This window comes from Xyrauchen texanus, chromosome 15 (genome assembly GCF_025860055.1).
Source record: "Xyrauchen texanus isolate HMW12.3.18 chromosome 15, RBS_HiC_50CHRs, whole genome shotgun sequence".
In the NCBI taxonomy this organism is placed as follows: domain Eukaryota; kingdom Metazoa; phylum Chordata; class Actinopteri; order Cypriniformes; family Catostomidae; genus Xyrauchen; species Xyrauchen texanus.
The window spans coordinates 25,695,983-25,717,359 of record NC_068290.1 but is presented as its reverse complement, the minus strand read 5'-3'; the positions used below and the strand labels follow the sequence as shown (position 1 = coordinate 25,717,359).

Here is a 21,377-nt window from a genome sequence, read left to right as displayed (position 1 = left end):
GAAGAAATGCTCTGGAGCAGAACTGTCCCTGTCAACATAGTGAGTCATGCAACCTTTATTTAACCAAACCAACCCATGGCTCAGGAGTTTGAGGGGAGGGCAGGGTGGGCAGTGTGGGCAGCTGCCATAGGGCCTGGGGGAGAGGGGGCCCGAGAAGGTCGACCAAAATAATAAAAAAAACATACTGGGCCCTATGGGCAATGAAAAATTACAGAGACCCCCCAAGGAGGGGACCCAACATGTTCTTTGCACTGGGGCCTGTAAGATCCAAGTTACACCACTGCCGCTGTTACAGTAATCATAGCAGGTCACGAAACATTGGGACATAAAACTTGTACAAAAAGGAGACAGAATGTCAATGTTAAAAACAAAAACAAAACATTGATCTATTAAATTACAATGTTGTATTATATTATATTATATTATATTTATTTTTCAGGAGTTCTCAGCCAGGAGCAGAAGGCTTTATGCCAAAAGAAAAGGATTCAGACATATAAAAAATGTCAACAGTTGATCCTTGGAGAAAAGAAGAAGGAGAAGAAAGTTAACAAAGGGATCAGTAACCCAATATAACTCTTTCTCTGGCTCTGCAGCTACCTAGCAATTTTAATTATGTAGCCTACCTGTGCACATTATCTAAAATATGTAGTCTATACAAAACAATTTTTGTATCTATTGTTATGTCTTAAAAAAAACATTGGCATGTATTCTATTTTATCTAATAGTTCTGTTCTCAGATTTTACAAACTATTGACTAGAAATGTGCAACTGCATTTCAAAATTAAAAAATTAAAAAACAATTAAAAAAAGTTGAGTTTGTGTAAATATTTTTGCTTTTATTTATTTTAATAAATAAAATATATAAAGTAATCACAATACATTTATATATATATTTTTTGCAAAAATCAAGTAGAATTACAGTTTTACCTAAGAACAGAATGCATGATTACAGAATATAAATAAACATTATAACCCCCCCACCAAAAGTTCAAGCCAAATCTATGCCCTTGAATTTAGATAATATTTTATTTGGTTAAATTTGGTACAAGTAGTACATGTTTGGTACATGTAGCTTGTCCAAGAAAATAATTTATATTCTGCTACAAATCCAAATTATCCAGCCTAGATTAATTTACCTACTGTAGACAATAGATTAGCAGATCTAAAGTAAAATAGCATATAATTCTAACAGCATTAAATTAATAATTCATAAATTACTGTCAAATTAATAATAGTAATAAATATAGCACAGATAAAAAAGAGAATCTGGACTGTGCAACCCCACAGAAAAGTTTTAAAATTAGTGTCAATTTTTGTAATTAGTGATTTACAGTATTTCCTTTTAGAGAGTAGGTCCTCATTCTGCCCTGACAGACAACTCGACAGTAATATCAGTATTGTAGCCATCCATTATTCATGCAGCACAGGGAGGAGAGCGAGAAGAGCTGTCACCAAAACACTTGCCTGGACACTGACAGCAGCATCAGGTGCTGAGGTAAAGAGAGCAGAAGTGAGCAATTTCTTATAAGGTGGAACAGCATTTGTTGACAACAATCTACATACTGATGAATTTCATTCATTGTAAATCAAGTAAGCATTTCTGTTTACTTTTGCCTGCCAGAGATCATCTTGGGGTACTCACTGAAATTTCATTCAATTCTGATAACATTGAGAGAAGTATTTTTACATTTTCTTCAGTATGTGTAGTATTCATGTACAGTACCTAATGGCTAAAGCATTTCTAAAAGACTAGAGGCCACTCAGACTAATGCAGTGCAATGAATAGAGTAGAACAAGGGTGTCTCGAGACATGTTTTTAACAGTGTCAGTTGATGTTCTTTTTAACTTGTTAAATGAACTTTGTGAAATTTGTGGCACTCCTGCACGAGACGCCGAAAACACAACAGTACGTGGTGCAATGATCAAGACATCTGTTTAGCATGTTTACATTGAAAAGCAACTGAAAAACAGCACCAATAGAAGTTTCTCAAATTTACCTCTAAAAAGCAGTTGTTTGTTTCAAATGATTGTAAGTATATATCCAATTTATCCAACGATTGGTTTATTTTCCATTTTCTGAAATATCCTGATGCTGTTTTACTGAGTGAGAAACTGCTGCAATTATTCAGTGAAATTGCAGTCTGAATGAATTGGACTGAATAGCAAGTCGATTCAGACCTTTTTCAAATTCAGTCAATTTGCTGTAAAGTACCGACTTTGTAGAATTATTTATTTCTGAATCGTGCATCACTAGTTCTGATTTTACGCGGCCGACATAAATACAGGTCACACATCATAATTGCTGATAAAATGTGTGTTAGATAAGTCAAAGCATTCACTGATTATCTTTTGTATAGAGACTGGACAACGACTGGTCTCGGGGTTAAGTCAAAACTGTCCAAATGCTTACAAGTCCATGACAAGATTACATATTCCGTTACATATTTTCATGGGCTTAATAATAATAAATAATAATTCCTTACATTTATATAGTGCTTTTCTAGGCACTCAAAGCACATTACATAGTATAGGGGGAATCTACTCAACCACCACCAGTGTGCAGCATCCACCTGGATGCTCAATCACCAATCACTTGCATTGCATTTTAGTTTTTCAAATACAAGAGAAGTGAATGGCAAATAAACCTGTCAATCTCTAACTTTGAACCAAACATCTCTTGTGTTCCTCAGAAGAGAGGAAGTCAAACAGGTTTTCAACAACACGAAGGTAAGTAAATGGCAAAACAATTGTCATGTTTTGGTGAACAACCCCTTTAAATATGATCGAAGAATTTTACTTACAGTTTGCCACAAGTCTGTATGGTTGACTGATGTGCTGTTTGAATATGTTTGTGGCAACACACTGGTATATCCCATTGTCAGCCGTCTGCAGAGGTTTGAAGTTTACAGTTGTGTTATCTACAGAGATTGTAACTCTGTTTGATGCCTGGAAAGTCTGATAGTTTCGAAGCCAGTGGAGGCTGTTGTAGTGTCCGTCCACATTACAGAAGAGCTGCAGGTTTTGAGAGGCCAGAGGAATGAGTGGATTGGAGCTCACACCCACTGTGACACCATCTGAGGAGACAGTACAGAATAATATATTAATAATATTATAATAATTTTCTATAAACAAGTTTCAAGTCTTTTATGGATTCAAAAGACCACTTGTGAAAATGCTTCTATTTAGCATTTATATACTTTTTCTTTCCTTACAAATTATATTCTTAAGATATAGACTCAACATATTTGTCAAAAACTGAAGATCCATGCTATCCCTGCAAAATGTTAGATTTTTCTGAAAACTTTTGTGTCTGAATTTCAGATCCTTCCAGAGAAAATTTCTACATTTCAATGTATTTACCTTTCACCATATAACTGAATAGGTCATATAGCCTTCTCACAGTTATGATGAGAATTGTCATCGAAAAAGTTGTCATTTAAGTTATTTTGAATTGTTATACAAAAGAATCCTAATCTAGGCTGTATAACTCAAGAACAACTAATGGCTGTTAACTGCTGAAAACATATTCAAAATCTCAACCTTGTGTAATACATTCTAAAGACTAATTATCTGAGGAACACATTCTGTAAAACAATATGAACCTGCTATTATTCAAAACAAGATGCACAGTTTTGTGAAAATATAACTAGACCATAGATTAACAAAACTTTGAATTATAGTTTACCAATTACAGTTAAAACCAATGAGGCATTGTTGCTGCTGCCTGTGATGTTATTGAAGGCCATGCAGGTGTACTGTCCACTATTATTTGGTAAAAGAACTTCAGTCACAAACACTGGGCCGACTGCCACTTTTGAGCTGTTGAAGAACCAGCTGTATTGACTTTGAGGATAAGAGTTAGCAGAACAGCTGAAGGTCACAGTGTACCCTATCTCTGACATGGCTGGACCAGTAATTGCTGTGTTCCATGGACCATCTGAAAGACGTCAAGTACAAGTTTGTCTGTTTATTATGTACAATGATTTGAATTTTCTAACATTCCATTGCTTCAAAATTACAAATGTATGTGTAGACTCACAGTTGACCACAAGGTTGTAGGCTGAGCTGGTCATGCTGCTGACAGCATTACTAGCTACACACAGATATTGTCCATCATCATTTTGAGTAAGTTGGTTAAAGTTTAAGGTTGAGTTGTCACTGGAGAGAGTGATCGTATTGTTGGGTAACAGGTACATGCCATTCTTCATCCAGTGAATGGAGTCCTCTGGCCCCACAACATCGCAGGTCAGATGAAAAGGCATGTTTTTTATTGGATTGCCAGCTAAAGGGTTTACCACCACTGATGATATTGGGTCTAAATGAACAAAGGAAACGTATTGGAAATTAAAATGATGACAAAATGAATCAGAGTAAATATAGAAAAAAAATATTTTGTGTACTTTCTCACCAACTATGTGAATGGTTTTGGTCACTGCATCATATCGGAGTGTGACTGCATTTTGGGCAATGCAGGTGTACAGTCCCGTTTTGTTCTGGGTAGTGTTAGTAAGTTTAAGATTTGGACCATTGACATTAAGAGGAACCTTATTGTATGTCCAGTAGAAAGAAGCTGTTGGCTTGGAGTCTGCAGAGCATGTTATGGAAATGGCTGAGTCTGAAGCATATGCCATTTTCTCTGGCAAGGCTGTAATTGTCAGGTTACTAGGCCCATCTAAACAAATAAAACAAATTCATGACTTCTGAAGCATGACTCAGTCATTGTCAGCTCCCCACCCCAAATGTTGCCATTTGTAGGCATCACCTTCCTGTTACAATGCTATGTAGGAAAATTCATTGTTCAGAACATCATAGCCCAGACCATTTTATAATGTCATACTCACAGCTTATAGTGAGGGTAATTTGTGTACTCTCTTCCTTGCTAATGTTGTTTGCCACAATACACTTGAATGGCCCTTGGTCATACCGCATCACACTATTAATGGCAAGCACTTGTCCATCATTCCTGAGCTCAACTCTTCCTCCAGCCGTGACCACAGAGCTGCCGTTCTGCCATGAAAACCATTTTGGTGTGCCACTGGCAGAGCATGTGAATGTCACGGTGCCGTTAAACTCCACCAGGTTTGTGTTGCTTACGTTTAAAGACAAATTACTTACAGGTTCTGCAAGTAAACAGAAAATGCTTTCAGGATCAAAGTATCTGCAAACTCAAATTATCTCTACTTCCTGCCACCTACCAGTTTAATAAACTCAATTATTCCCTTCCTTTGTTGGGATTACATGTTCCTCAACATAATTTTAAAATATCCACTAGCTTCAGAGCTCAAGCCTTTCATTAACATTGTGCGACCCAGCATACACATTTGTGGACGTTGAATTGTGTGGCTTTGCTATACACAACATATAATTGAAATTAATTTAAACCAACTGGTCTGTCAGTAAAAGGTTACTCTTTCAATGTACAGAGCCTTGTGACAAAACAACATGGCACCAATCTTACTTTGGGAGAAAAACTAACAAAACTACATCTGGTAAGAAATTAAGTTTTTAAATTGAAACCTGTTTGAGTCAAATGATTTTAGTCTCTAGAACCATCTGATTGCCATTTTAAAATTTGAGCAATTTATTGTGCTAACACAACACTGCTAAACACAATGTATACTAATGTGTACTTTAGCATATTTCTTCCTTACAAATTCTATCTTTACTGTGCATTTTCACATTGAGAATCAATGATACATCGAAAAGCTGCAAACGTTGCTTTCAGAGGCTTTATGTGGAGTTCAGATGAAAATAAGGTGCATTTCGAACTGTTCTGCGACCACCGCAGACAGACAGCACAAATAGGGAGCTTGGTATTATTTAAAATTTCACAACTTATTCCCACTGTCCACATATTTTGCCATCTATTTTTAGGAAATCAAAATATTTGCTCTAGAATTTTTTGCATGTTTATTAGGTGCTTATAGTTACAATTCAAAATAAAAATGGAAAATGCACATAGCAGTCATGCTTGGGTCTTAGGAGGTAAAGTAACTCAACCAAAAAACTTTTTTTTTAACCAGGCCCTGTTATAACTGTGCTGTTATAGAAGTATTTAAACATAATTAATTGCCAAGCTGTAAATGTACTGTACAGTATTGTCATGTCTACGTAGATGTGTTTTTGTCCATGTTTTGTTTTCATGTCTTTTATTTTGAAATTCTAGTTCCTGTTTCATGTCATGTGGTTCCCTTGTCATGTGATTTCTTGTTTCCTTTCCTTCTTGTTCATGTGTCTTGGTTTCATTGGTTTATTGTCTAATCAGTTCTAGTTTGTCATTGGTTTAAGGTTATTGTTATTTTGTTTATAGTTTTGTCTGTTTATTGGTTTTCTTGTTATTGTTTTACCCAATGTCTGTGTATTTAAGCCCTCATGTTTGCCATTGTCTCTTGTCAAGTATTGTTAATGTACCCTTGATTGTTAGATCAGTCATAGTCAAGCCCAGTCATAGTCAAGCACCTATTCCAGTACAGGGCAGATTAAGTACCTGCAGTGGATTGACTTCCTTTCTTCTGCAGAACAAAAATTAAGATTTATAGAAGTATTTGATCTCTGTAGGCCAAAATTATGATGCTCCAAAAAGCAAATAAAGGCAGTATAAAAGTAATCCATAAAACTCCAGTGGTCTTTGAGAGGTTTGGAAGCATTTCTAGTAATTATTACAGTGAAAACGTGAAAATGTCCTGCAAGGACATTATATATAATGCTGAAATATAAACCAAAGCAAGATCATGATTAATTAATGTCTTTGTATAGCGCCTTTCTCAAAACATATCTTTTCAAAGCAGCTTTACAGAAGATCAGGCATTAACATGCTTTAATATTAATAAACTAAGTAAGTGCTAAGGGACAGTGTTTAAACAGGTTTTGTATGAACTTTAACTGAATATTAATGACAAATGTCTTTGAAGTCTATCCTGTATTAACTGCAGAAGTTCATATAGAAGCATTGTCCTTGTTAATCGGCTGATGAGGGCTTTTGTTGGCAATTGATAGTCTATGTATTCCATTTCAAGAGTTTAGTCCATCAACAGACCGGGGTGATTCAGGCAGAGATCAGTGAGGTGCATCGTAGTTCAATCTGACTGGTCATTTCGGTGAGGTTCGGTGTGGTCCATCCTAAGTCCAAGGTTCAGACAATGGCATATGAAGTATCCCATGTCTTATGGTTGGAGTTGGCATAATTTCATCCTCTGAAGTCCATCATAATAGACTGAAGTGATGTTTGGCTGGCACCAGCTGCATTTAGTCATCATCACACAGCAACACATAGCAGTGGAGTCTGACACCAAGCAGGAATGGAGCTGGATCCAGCCAGTTTTAATGGAGTCCCGAGGTTGAGACAGGGAAATAAAGAAAATAATATAAGCATAGATGCCATTCAATTTATTGCAGATTTATAGATCATGATCAATGTTTCAGGTTTCTGGTTCCAGCAGACCTAACTAAAGCAGCCTAATTGTGGGTTGAAGGATAAAATAGGTGTATGCCTGGCTAAATAGATGAGTCTTTAGTCTAGACTTAAACTGATCGAGTGTGTCTGCCTCTCAAACAGTGTTAGGGAGACTATTCCATAGTTTAGGAGCCAAATATGAAAAGGATCTACCTCCTTTTGTGGATTTTGATATTCAAGGGAACTTTTAACAGGCCAGAATTTTGCGAGGCCCTAAAACTGATCCCTGTGGCACTCCATACTTTTTTGGTTTGACAATTCCTCATTTACATAGACAAAGTGGTAGCAGTCTGCTAAATAGGACCTAAACCATGCTAATGCAACTCCACAAATGCCAACATTATTATCTAGCCTATTCAAGAGAATGTCATGATCGTGTCGAGTGCAGCACTAAGATCTAAAAGCACTAGAACTGAAATGCAGCCGTGATCAGACGATAAGAGCAAGTCATTTGTAACTGTGATAAGGACAGTCTCTTTACTGTGGTCAGGCCTAAATACTGACTGAAATTGTTCATATATACTATTTCTCTGTACAAATAAACATATTTGGGAGGATCCTACCCTTTCTAGTATTTTTGACATAAACAGGAGGTTTGAAATCAGTCTATAATTAGCCAGATCTCCATGAGCAAGTTGTGGCTTCTTATTAAGCAGTTTGATAACTGCCATTTTAAAGTTACTTGGGACATATTTTTCCTAAGGTTTTCCTAAGAGTTAATAATATTAAGAAGAGGTTCTGAAATATACAGGAGATACCTCTTTTAAGAGCTTAGTTGGTATTGGATCTAACAAACATGTTGTGGATTTTTATGTTTCGATAAGTTTGTTAGCCCTTCATGGCCTATGACAGCGAAGGATTGAAGTTGCATGTGAGGAAAGTATGAGACACTTTTTTCTGTGCTATGACAGATGATTGCATAATTCCAATTTTATTTCTGATTATTTCAATTTTATCTGTAAAGTAATTCATGAAGTCATTACTCTTGTGCTGTGATGTAATATCTGGTTCTGTTGAGGCTTTATTCCTAACCAATTTAGCCACAGTACTGAATAAACACCTAGGATTGTTGTGGTTATTTTCTATGAGTTTACTAAAATATGCTGACCTGGCAGCTTTTAGTGCCTGTCTGCAGCTACAGACACTATCATTCCATGCACCACAAAATACATCTAATTTTGTATTCTTCCACATGCGCTCCATTTTCCGAGCTGCTCTCTTGAGATCATGAGTATGATCATTGTACCATGGTGCAGGGCTTATTTATTTAATCAAAGGGGGCAACACTATCAAGAGTGCTAGAGAAGACTGCATTTATATTTTTGGCTATTTCATCAAGTTGTTCTGAGCTTTGGGGTTTACTGAGTGTATGAAATAGATCTGGAAGCTTATTAATGAAGCTATCTTTAGTGGTCAAAAGAATAGTTCTACATGAACGATGGCGTGGTGTAGATTGAGTAACATTAGCTGATCGCAGCAAACAAGAGATGAGGAAATGATCCGAGATGTCATCGCTCTGCTGGAGAATTTCTATATTATCAACATCAAATCAATATGACAGAATTAAATCTAGCATATGATTATGGCGATGATGAGTTGGTCCTGTTACATTTTGTCTGACTCCAAGAGAGTTGAGAATATGCTAATCTCAATGAGTCATTTTCATTATCTATGTGAATGTTGAAGTCACCAACATTTAAATCTCTCTCTACAGTAACTACAAGATCTGATAAAAAATTGGCAAATTCACCAAGGAAATCAGAATTAGGCCCGGGTGTTCTATACAATGTAGCAAGGGTAAAGATGACATATTCTTTTTTATATCTGACACATTAAGCTTTATTAGTTCAAAATACTTACATTTATATCCTGTCCTCTAAGTAACACCAAAAACTTCACTGTAAATTGTAGCAACAACTCCTCCTCGACCCTTCAGGTGAGGCTCATGTTTATAACACAAACCTGGGTGAGTAGATTCATTTAAACTAATATATTCATCTGGTTTAAGTCAGGTTTCAGTTAAATAAAGCGCATCCAATCTATGATCTGTAATCATTTAATTAACAATTAGTGCTTTGGTAGAGAGAGATCTAATGTTTAGTAGCCATATTATTATATGATGTTTATCTTTAATTTGTTTGTTTTGTTCAAATTTGACCGTACTCAATTTTTTTCAAATGAATTAGTGAGAGTTTTTTGGTTGGTAGTTCGGGGAACAGACACAGTCTCTATGATATATCTAGGTGATACTGTCTCTATGTGTTGTAATTTATGTGACGTGTGACATCTCAAGGCAGCTAGCAGATGTTCGGATTAACCAGTTTGTCTGCTTCCTGACCTGGTCCCCAGTTAGTCAAATACTATCATTATTGAGACTATGAGCCAAATTACTAGACAGGAGAGCAGCACGTCTGTCTTTGGGAGGTCAGGTAAATAAAACAAATAAATCCTATGCTATTCTTCAGACACCACAAAGACATCCAGCTGTTCAGTGACACTAATCTACTATAAACCTTGTCACCACGATGGGCAGGGAGGGGACCAGATTATATAAAAGTGTCTGACATAATTTTTGCAAATTCACACACCTCTTTACATTATCTTTAGTGATATCCGACTGGCGAAGCCGGACATCGTTAGTGCTGACATGAATAACAATTTTAGAAAATCTACATTTAACATTAGTCAGCACTTGTAAATTTGATTTGATGTCAGACGCTGTGGCACATGAAATGCAATTAACAATAGTGGCTGGAGTCTCTATTTCCAAGTTCCTTACAATAGAATCGCCAATAACAAGTGCTCTTTCAACATGGTTCTCAGTGGGTGCATCACTGAGTGGGGAGAATCGTTTGGAAACCCTAACAGGAACTGGAGAGAGGTGTCTCTTTGCTGAGTGAGTATGCCACCGAGATGTCACCCAAACAACCTGCTGCAGGGGCTCTACAGCCGGAACCAAAGTGTGTGTGTTGCTCTATGTACTCGCATCCGATACAGTATCTACCGGATTCTCTTTCTCACTGACTTCCGCTAGCATTCAAATGCGTGTCTCTAACTCATTAACCTTCTTCGTCAGCCTGACTAATTCCTTACATTTATCACATGTCAATCCCTCACTGCTGACAGAGGAGGCTATTGTAAATATGTGAAATGCTGTGCAGGAAGAAATAACATGAGCGGATGCCATGACTTACCGCAATTGTTTGCTGTTGTTGGTTGTTCCTGGGCGGTGAGGGTTTGAGATTGATGTGAATCCCTCACGCAATTGTTTGTTGATGTTGGTTGTTCTTGATAAGTGGTGCTTTGAGATCGATGCAATAATCTGTGTAACACAGAGGAGAAAACAGGTGCGCACTGTAAAATGCACGCAGTTTAATCACGATAAAAATAGAAGCGGATGTATGTGGAAAAAGCACGCAGTTGAATCGCGATAAGAGAATAATGCTTGGGGGAACCCGATGTGCGCTGAAAAATGGAAGATGTTAAGGATTAAAGGCTGAAAACAGATAAATAAGCGCTGCTAAAACATTTTTTTTTTTTAAAGTTACAGTTTTCAATGTTGAAAGAATTTAGATCATTAGTTCTGTTCAGCAGTACCACCACTCTATAAATGCAGTAAATGCAGCTCTAAATGCAGCCTAGTGCGTAGGGCACCAATCCAGGTCATTGAATACTTCCTGTGTCTGAAACCACCCCCATCCACCATATAGTGCACTATTTCGGGTGTCTGCCATTTTGTAGGAGTGTCTGAATTCTGAGTGAGCCACTCATTCCCTACTTTTGTTCACTCATTATTACCCACAAACCACTCTAATTTAATTAATCAAATGTACACTCGACAACGGTTAATTGCCCATAACCCACCATGGGTACCAGCTGGGAGTTTACTGCTTCCTTCACTCCTGCAATGTTTTATTTCATGCTGAATGTAGTAAATTACTTTTCGACAAATCATTACTTGATTAAAATAACATAATGACATATTATTATGGCAAAGAGAGGCAAAACATACAGATACATTTTAAAAAGTACTCTTTATTTGATAAAATGTGTTTACTCTTTATACTAACACACAGTATATATTTAAAATGACAATAAGAATTAAGATTTATTGTATTCATATATTATTTAATATGAATAACAAGGAAGGCCCAAATATTTAAAAAGTTCAAATGTGATGTTGTTTCTGTGACATCCCCAGAGCTCCGAAACACGGTGTATACTTCAGCACCCAAATCACAAATTTCGTACACTCAATGCTGAGATATAGTGCACTAACGTCTCGGGTTACATGTGTAACCCTTGTTCCCTGAAAAAAGCGGAACGAGATGTTGCGCTGCTAAGTGCTACGGGGAACAGCTTTAGCTGTGAGCCGAGCTGAATAATGTGTGGAACACGTCAATGAACATTGACCGGAATTTATAGCCTCGGCTGATGTAATCATTAGATGCACCTGAGGCCAGGCTATAAATGGATACGTCACCAGGTGTCTTCAGATACTTCTTTTTGAAGAGCAGTCCTGGGACGTCCCAGTGCGGCAAAGCAGTGCAACATCTCGTTCCGCTTTTTTCAGGGAACAAGGGTTACACGTGTAACCCGAGACGTTCCCTTTACAAAAAGCTTCACTACGATGTTGCGCTGCTAAGCACTACGGGGAACGCAATACCCACGCCGCCGCACTTGGGGCTGTCCGGACCCCTACGGTTGTGCAGTGTACTCACAAAAATGCGAGAGGTCTCAGACATGAGCTTCAGATGTCGACTCAAGGGCATAAGAGCCCGGAGTAGCATAAACATCTAAACCATTCAATTTTGATGAATGTGTGCGGAGAGGACCAGCCTGCCACATCACAAACTTGTTCAGGCATGAGCTGAGATGTCGACTCAAGGGCATAAGAGCCCAGAGTAGCAAAGCATCTAACCCATAAAGTTCGATGAATGTGTGCGAAGAGAACCCTATCGCAACACAAACTTGTCATAAAAACTGATGAATGTGAGCGGAGAGGACCAGCCTGCCGCATCACAAACTTGTTCAGGCATGAGCTGAGATGTCGACTCAAGGGCATAAGAGCCCAGAGTAGCAAAGCATCTAACCCATAAAGTTCGATGAATGTGTGCGAAGAGAACCCTATCGCAACACAAACTTGTCATAAAAACTGATGAATGTGAGTGGAGAGGACCAGCCTGCCGCATCACAAACTTGTTTAGGCATGGGCTGAGATGTCGACTCAAGGACATAAGCGTCCGGAGTAGCAAAGCATCTAAACCATAAAATATGATTAATGTGTGCGGAGAGTACCAACCTGCCGCACCACAAACTTGTTCGGTGTCAACTCAAGGGCGTAAGAGCCCAGAGTGGCAAGAACATCCAAACTATAAAAGTTTAATGAATGTGCGTGGAGAGGACCAACCTGCCGCACCACAAACTTGCTGCAGAGGGAGACCTCTAGCCAAGGCTTTAGAGGAGGAGAGCCCTCTGGTAGAGTGCGCCCTAAAACCTACTGGCGAAGCTTGACCGCGCGCCTCGTAGGCCCGGGCAGTAAGGTCCCTCACCCAAAGTGACAACCCGGTCACGGCTTCAAAGTGAAGAACTGCTGCCCTGACTTTACGCCACTAGCAAATGCATAATTCTGAAGGGCACAGACTGGATAAAGTCTGAGTAGTCTTTAGCTGCTCCGACATTACAAACGGCAGGGAGCAGAAGGCTTAGAGAATGACTGGCCAAGGGTCGAGAAAGGCACCTTGGGCAGGTAGTCAGGGTGAGGGTGCAAAGAATGCTTTTGGTCCTACCTGGGGCAACTCAAAACAGGCCGGCAAAAGAGACAGAGCCTGTAGGTACCCAAGTCTCCTTAGAGACGTAATTGCCATATGAAAAACCATCTTGAGAGTCAGAAGTCTACCAAACGCTGACTTTACAGGTTTTTAAAAAAGGGGGGTCTTACCCTATGAAGAGGTCCTAGCAAGGATGCCCACCTGCCCACCGAGGCGTGGCAAACCGAAGTGGAGGCCACATAGAACCTGGAAGTGGTGAGGCAAGTGCCCGCTGACAGTTCTTTCTACAGAGACTCCAAAACTGAAGCAAACTGGCAGTTAGCTGGTTCTGTAATATGAACTTATTAGAAGGAAACGCATGCAGGCACATTAGTGCCATGTATGCGCCACCACGATCAGCCCCGGGATGAATATGTCCCCTGAGCCTGAGAAAGAAGGTCCTCCCTGTTCGGAATCGACCAAGGCGAACCGTAGAGGAGAGATAATAACTCCGAGAACCATATCCTGTTCGGCCAGCGCAGCGCCATAAGTAGGAGGCAAGACCCTTGCTGGTGAACAGTGGCCAAGACTCCTGGGAGCAGAGAAACCGGGGAAAGAAATGCATACAGACGCACTCTGGGTCATGTATGTGTCTTAACGTCCAGACCCAAGGGGGCTGGGTGATTTCAGGGAGAAGTAGAGGAGACATTGCGCTATTCATAGAGGCGAAGAGGTCCTCTTCTGCACTAAGATCTCACCAAAACTTGTTCCAAGTGGAAAAAGCCCGGCATTTAAAAAAGGTCTCGATAACCTCAGGAGAAAGCCCTGTGTCCCTCAGTTGGTACCCTTAGGGGCCAAACATGAAAGATTCCACAATTCGGGGCAGGGATGAAATATTGCCCTGTGCCTGAGATAGAAGATCCTTCCTGTTCGGAATCGCCCAAGGCGAGCCGTCGAGGGAAGAGATTAGCTCCGAGAACCAAGCCCTGTTCAGCCAGTGCAGTGCTATCAGTAAGAGGCAAAAACCCTTGCTGGCGAACTCTGGGCAACTACTACCTTAGGGTGGAGTTCTTAACTCCCCCGTTGGTATTTTCTGTCTGGACCGTAAATCTGCTCCCGTATACGGGCATCCAGGGATATAACTGACCTGAGTGACAGGAGCTTACCCTGGGCCCTAAGGAGAATCTGACGTGTCAGAAATACAGCTGACAAGAACATGGGTCTCCTTGATGATTTATGTAAGAGGCTACCGCTGTACTGTCCACCCGCACCAAGACATGGCAGCCTCAGGAGGAGGTATTTCAGGGCCAGAAATACAGCCATCAACCCGAGACAGTGACTGTGACAACCGAGCTGATGACCCTCCTATCCCCTTAAGCTGGACGACCACTTAAGGACGCTACCCCGCCCGTCAGGGAGGCGTCTGTCGTTAGCAGTCTGCGACAACAAGACGCACCTAGAGTGGGACCCAAGGCAGAAAACCGGGGTCTGAACCACATAGAAAGGGAACGAAGCTTGAGGCGCGTAACCCTATTTAGCCTAGGGGTTTTGGCCCTTGGAAGAAATCCCCTGGCTTTTGGCCACAACAAAAACAGTCTCATGAGCAGAAGGTCCAGAGGGATCACCGTGGACGCGTTCGCCCTGAGACCTGGAAATCGTTGATACTGATAATAGTGCAACCTTGACCTAGCCTGACTTTGCTCAGGGTGATCTGAATGGACTCAATACTAGCGGGAGACAGTTGTGGCCGCATTGTGATTGAACTCCATACGATGCCCCGATTGACAGTGTTCTGAGTGGGAGAGAGGACGCTTTTCTTGGCGTTGAGCCTCAACCCCAGAGAAACAGATGAGCTAAGACGATGTCCCTGTGCTGAACTGCCAGTTCCTGGAACTGCGCTAGGATCAGCCAGTTGTCTACATAATTCAGAATGCAGATGCCCCGGAGTTGCAAGGAGCCAGCGCTACATCATGCATTGTGAATGTGCAGGTAAAAAGGGCTAGGCTGGGTGAAAGAACCTGACCCTGGAAGGCTTCGCCCCCGGAAGTGAACCTCAGGAACTTTCCATGTTGTGGCAGAACTTCTAAATGAAGTATAGAAGTGCGTCATAAGATTGATGGTGACCAGCCAAACGAGTTGTAGGGCTTGAGACACGACCGTCTTGACAGGCATCATCTTGGACTTGAACACCCACGGGTAGTTCAAGCTTTAAGATCTAAGCCAGACGCCACCCCTCACCCTCCATGGGTAACGGGAAGTATTTAGTGTAATAACCTAATTCTCTCTCTGGAAGGTGAACACATACCATGGCCCCTTTAACCAGGAGATTGAGTCTTTTGTTTTTACAAAAAAAGAAATCCGGTTTACGGTAGTGAGAACACGCTGTTGAAACACGGAAAAGCGGCGAGTGAATTAAATCCTGACGCCCTTATAAGACCCACAGAAAAGAATATATCCGGCAGGAGTTTCCACACTGCCAGGATCTCTGAGATGGGTATTATATTTTAACACTTCCTGTTGAGGGGTTGTCGGGTGTTTCGCGTCCTGTATAAAATGCAGGAACAGCGAAAACACCCAATTTTGATGGAAGCCTCTGCAACCCGAATCACCAAGAGGTGGCGGGAATGGAGGGGCTTTGAGGGGGTACCGGGAGGGGTGACGTGAAGCACGCGCCCCGTCCCGAGGGAGCTACCCCTAATCTAGGTGCAAGACCGTCAGGGTTTTCTCTTGGGTCTTGCTTCGGGGGCTGGCGAGGGCGGCGAGACTGTCCCCAATCCCTGGGAGGAGGAGCACGACTCGCCACGCTTTGCTTTTGAGCCTCCCTTCAGTCAGGACCGAGGCGGGTCTGCGGCTTGCTCGTCAAGCGCAGAACCCACACTCAGGTCGTCCAAGGGGTCAGCCTGGTACGCCTGTAAAACAGCATAGTGTGCAGAGCAGCACCAGCCTGACCTGCTGCTTGATAAGCCCTTCCCACTAAAGTGGAGGTTGTCCTACAAGGCTTTGAGGGAGAGAGGGCTTTAAGTGACGATGCCGAGCCCGGCGAGAGATAGCCCGCAAGCGTCTCTTCGACCGGCGGCATCACTGAATACCGCCGTGCCTCAACACCCACGATAGTCGAATATAATGACGTTGAGGGTATGTGAACACGGAAGAAAATATATATATATATATATATATATACCCTGTATATATAATATATATATATATATATATATATATATATATATATATATATATATATATATTTTTTTTTTTTTTAGGGGTTCTCCATGAGCGAAAAAGCTCTTCATGGAGGTTATCAAAGAAGGGAAGGGACCCATGAGGCGTTCCCTTTCTTAGACTGGAAGAGAAAATATATCCCATAATTTGGAGCGTTTGGAGCGTTTGGGGGTCTCTTTTTCGCGTGGCCAGTCCAATCTGGCAACCGCACGAGTAACAACATCGAGCAATTCCTCCGTAGATTTTTTATCACGGATGGAAAGCTCGGAGGCGGGAAGAGAATCGCGATCCACCTCATGATCCGAAGGAGCGACGAGATCATGTGTGAAGGACCAGCTGGGTTTGGGGAGAGAGTGAGAGAAAGGGATCAACCCGTCTCTTGCTCCTCAGCCAAATCCATGCAAGAGCCCCACAAACTTTTTTTGTTTTTTTTTTCGTGAGTGCTGACTCCCGGAAGCAAGCGAGGCGAGCACGACGCACTCTGCCTGTTAAAGCAAATCGCAGTGCTCGCACCCGCCCTGTTGCAACGCGAGAGCAGCGTGCTCTTACCCCCAAACAAACAGAGCAAAAACTGATGTGTGTCCTCTTCAGCTATAGAGCGAGAAGAGGGAACATGCACCGTTTATGGCTTTCAGTCATTCTCTCTTTTCTAAACAGAAGAGAACAACGTTCACTGCACACTGCCTAACTGATTCTAACTTCTAACAGAGGAAAGAAAGTTTTGACCGGGTTTGTGAAACACACAGAAACAGAATCGCTCTGAAAAAAGAGTTTCTGACGACACCTGGTGACGTATCCATTTATAGCCTGGCCTCAGGTGCATCTAATGATTACATCAGCCGAGGCTATAAATTCCGGTCAATGTTCATTGAAGTGTTCCACACATTATTCAGCTCGGCTCACAGCTAAAGCTGTTCCCCGTAGCGCTTAGCAGCGCAACATCGTAGTGAAGCATTTTGTAAAGGGAACTGCCATTCACTATATAGGAAAAAGAGAATGAGTGAATGATTTCGGACACAGCCACTCTCTTCACCATACGATCTCACATGCGTGCTATCTGCGCACCTAGCTGTGCATGCTCAGAAATGCTGTCTCTTCGCGCTCCAGTTGTCGATCACATGAATGGCAGAGCAAAATTAATCAACTTGGATGTTTACATGAATTTATACAGTTAATCCGCCTGAAGTAGCTGCTATAGTTTTCCGTTCCCCCGCAAGGGTGCGGGGTAAATGCGTAGGCCTAAATACTGCTCATGACATGCAGGATGCGGGACAAAGCGCAGTGATATATTGCTGCACTGATTTAAAAATGTACACTTAAAAACTGAGGTCATAAGAGCCCAGTATCATTATCACCCTGAAAGTGACCATCTCATTACACAAAAACGTTTGTTTACGTATGTAACCTCCGTTCCCCGAGGGAGGGAACGACACGTTGTGTCGGAGAAGCGACACTAGGGGTCTCTCTTGAGCGCCGATATCCACCTCTGATCTATGAAAAAAGGCCAATGAGAGTTGGCAGCCAGTATTTGCATGTCCCGCCCCCGGACATACGGGTATTTAAGCGGTGCAAATACGGGAGTTCATTCAGGATTTTTCTGAGGAGCCGGAAATGGTCCGGCCACAACAGTGGCTCGGTTCAGCGACATGGCGGAGGAAAGACACAACGTGTCGTTCCCTCCCTCGGGGAACGGAGGTTACATACGTAACCAAACGTTCCCCTTCTGTCGCTCTCTCCACGTTGTGTCGGAGAAGCGACACTAGGGGACCCATTCCAATCTTGCCATGTGCTGAACCGTAGTGCGTGAACTGCCGATACAGAGGCGGGCAGGGATTCATCCAGTGCCGCGCATCGTCTGTACCTGGCTGCACGTACCCTTCCCCAATGCCCCATACGAACATCGGGATCCTTCTAGTTGCCCTGAGAGGGGAACAAGGCGATGTTTGCCAACATGGGAATGGGCCAGCCTGGCTGGGCCTCTTTTCTCTCTATGTTTCTCGCATAGAGCAATCACGGCCGGGGCCCTTACACGCATATAGGGAAGGGGGTCTTACCCAGACCCTGCGGAGACCACACCTGCCCTTTTTCTTGGGGAGGAAAAGTGGTAGACACGTCACAAGTATGGTGCGGTGGTAGATCCAGCCTCGAAAGGGGGGAGTTGCTACAGCACGGCGACCGGGGCAGCTGTAACTGCCTAAGGGAGACACGGGGGTCTGCTCGTAAGGGGACAGAACCGTGGAATTACATACAGGGGGAGTCCGAGCAGGAGGCCTTACCTGTGGAGCACCTATACCAGTACAGGGTAGCCATCAGGGTACCCGCAGTGGCTTGGGTCGGCGAGTTCCTCCGCTGAACCGCTGACCCGGAGGGCTGGGGAGGAATCGACCAGGGTCCCGACTCGAGTGGGGCTCCTGGGAAAAAGGCGACTACTTAACCTTGATGTCAGGAAAGGGCGCTGAGCACAGCTGATCCACCCGGCCGGTCAGTCTACGTGTTACCGAAGTTCTCACGGGCTCGGACCTGAGAAAACACGAGACGCAACTGACTCAACGCGGAGGTTGTAAAACCTCGCGAAGGTGTTGGGTGTTGCCCAACCCGCGGCTCTACAGATGTCTGCTAGAGAGGTGCCCTTGGCCAGTGCCCACGAGGACACAACACCCCTTGTTGAGTGAGCTCGGACCCGCAAGGGTAGGGGCACGGCCTGGGTGTGATAAGCCAGTGTGATGGCGTCAACAACCCAGTGGGCGAGCCTCTGTTTGGAGACGGCATTCCCTTTCTGCCGTCCCCAAAGCAGACAAAGAGCTGCTCAGAGCGCCTGGTGCTCTGTGTGCGGTCCAGGTAAATGCGCAGGGCGCGACTTGACATAGCAACGAAAGGGCTGGGTCTGCCTCCTCCCGGGGCAGCGCTTGCAGGTTCACTACCTGATCTCGGAATGGTGTGGTAGGAACCTTGGGCACATAGCCCGGTCGCGGCCTTAGGATAACAGACGTATCCGCCGGACCAAACTCCAGGCAAGTGTCGCTGACAGAGAACGCTTGCAGGTCCCCGACCCTCTTGATAGAGGCGAGCGCGATCAACAGGGCCGTCTTAAGAGAGAGGGCCCTGAGTCCAATTGATTCAAGCGGCTCAAAGGTGGGTCTCTGGAGTCCTGCCAAGACTACCGAGAGATCCCAGGAGGGAACTAGGCCTGGCCGGGAGGGATTCAACCTCCGGGCGCTCTCAGGAACCTGAGGATCAGGTCGTGCTTACCCAAAGACTTGCCGCCTACAGGATCGTGGTGGGCGGCAATGGCGGCAACATACACCTTGAGGGTGGACGGGGACAGCCTCCTGTCCAGCCTCTCCTGTAGGAACAGGAGTACTGACTTGATCACGCATCTCTGCGGGTCTTCGGTTTGGGAAGAACACCAATCTGCTAACGCAGCCACTTTAGGGCGTAAAGGTGCCTGGTAGAGGGGCTCTGGCTTGGTTGATTGTATTCACAACGGTCGCGGTAAGCCGGCTAGCTCTTCCGAATCCCGCCCAGAGACCAGATGTGGAGGTTCCAGAGGTCTGGCCGGGGTGCCAGAGCGTTCCTCGCCCCTGAGAGAGGAGGTCCTTTCTCAGGGAATTTGCCAGGGAGGAGCTGTCGCGAGAAGTCTGAGTTCCGAGAACCAAGTCCGAGTGGGCCAGTAGGGGCCACTAACGTGACTTGCTCCTCGTCCTCCCTGACATTGCACAGCACCGGTGCAAGAAGGCTCACTGGGGAAATGCGTACTTGCGCAGCCCCGAGGGCCAGCTGTGTGCCAGCTGCCTGTCCCGAGGGGAGCCTCTGTTAGGGCGTACCAGAGCAGGCAGTGGGAGGTTTCCTGGGAGGCAAACAGGTCTACCTGGGCCTTGCCAAACCGTTCCCAAATCAGCTGGACCGACTGGGGGTGAAGCCTCCACTCCCCGCCAGGCAGGCGTTGTCGTGATAGCGCGTCCGCTACGACGTTGAGATTGCCAGGGATGTGAGTGGCACGCAGTGACTTGAGTCGCTGCTGGCTCCATAGGAGGAGATGGCGGGCGAGTTGTGACATGTGGCGGGAGCGTACGCCGCCTTGGCGATTTATGTACGCCACCACCGTGGTGCTGTCCGATCTCATGAGGACGTGTTTGTCCCGAACTAATGGGAGGAACTTCCTGAGAGCAAGAAGGACGGTTAGCAACTCCAGGCAGTTGATGTGCCAACGCAGCGGGGCCCCTTTCCAACAGCCCGCTGCTGCATGCCCGCTGCACACGGCACCCCACCCGGACCGGGAGGTGTTGGTTGTGACCAAAATGCGTCGGGACACCTGCTGCAGGGGCACTCCTGCCTGTAAAAAGCAGAGGTCTGTCCAGGGTTGGAGTGGTCTCATATGCATCAACCCCAGCGGTACGACCGCCGCGGAGGACGCCATATGCCCCAGGAGCCTCTGGAAAAGTTTTAGAGGGACCACTGTGCCTGGCTTGAAGGAAGCGAGGCAGTCCAGCACCGACTGAGCACGCTCGCTCGTGAGACGTGCTGTCATTGAGACTGAGTCTAACTCCAACCCGAGAAAAGAGATGCTCTGAACCGGAGTGAGCTTGCTCTTTTCCCAGTTGACCTGAAGCCCCAAGCGGCTGAGGTGCCGGAGCACCTGGTCTCTGTGTGTGCATAGTAACTCTCGAGAGTGTGCTAGGATGAGCCAGTCGTCGAGGTAGTCGAGAATACGGATGCCGGCTACTCGTAGCGGGGCAAGGGCCGCCTCTGCGACCTTCGTGAAGACGTGAGGGGACAGAGACAGGCCAAAGGGGAGGACTTTGTACTGAAACGCCTGGCCGTCGAACGTGAACCGTAAGAAGGGTCGGTGTCGCGGCAGAATTGAGACGTGGAAGTACGCGTCCTTCAGGTCTACCGCTGCAAACCAATCTAGATGCTGAACACCAGCCAGAATATTTCTCTGCGTGAGCATTTTG

The 21,377-nt window shown here is 43.9% G+C and overlaps 1 protein-coding gene across 1 annotated transcript in view; it reads right to left on the bottom strand.

The window, feature by feature from the left end:
- Nucleotides 1-934: 934 nt before the first annotated feature.
- The window catches only part of LOC127656416 (carcinoembryonic antigen-related cell adhesion molecule 2-like), a 29,965-nt gene continuing 9,522 nt past the window's right edge, over nucleotides 935-21,377 (bottom strand). The window contains exons 3-8 of the mRNA XM_052144739.1: nucleotides 4,842-5,120; nucleotides 4,409-4,672; nucleotides 4,040-4,315; nucleotides 3,686-3,937; nucleotides 2,802-3,074; nucleotides 935-1,490 (exon numbers count right to left, since the gene is read on the bottom strand). Of these exons, the coding sequence (XP_052000699.1) occupies nucleotides 1,411-1,490; nucleotides 2,802-3,074; nucleotides 3,686-3,937; nucleotides 4,040-4,315; nucleotides 4,409-4,672; nucleotides 4,842-5,120 (1,424 nt within the window). The 3' untranslated portion in view covers nucleotides 935-1,410. The remainder of the gene's footprint in view (nucleotides 1,491-2,801; nucleotides 3,075-3,685; nucleotides 3,938-4,039; nucleotides 4,316-4,408; nucleotides 4,673-4,841; nucleotides 5,121-21,377) is intronic.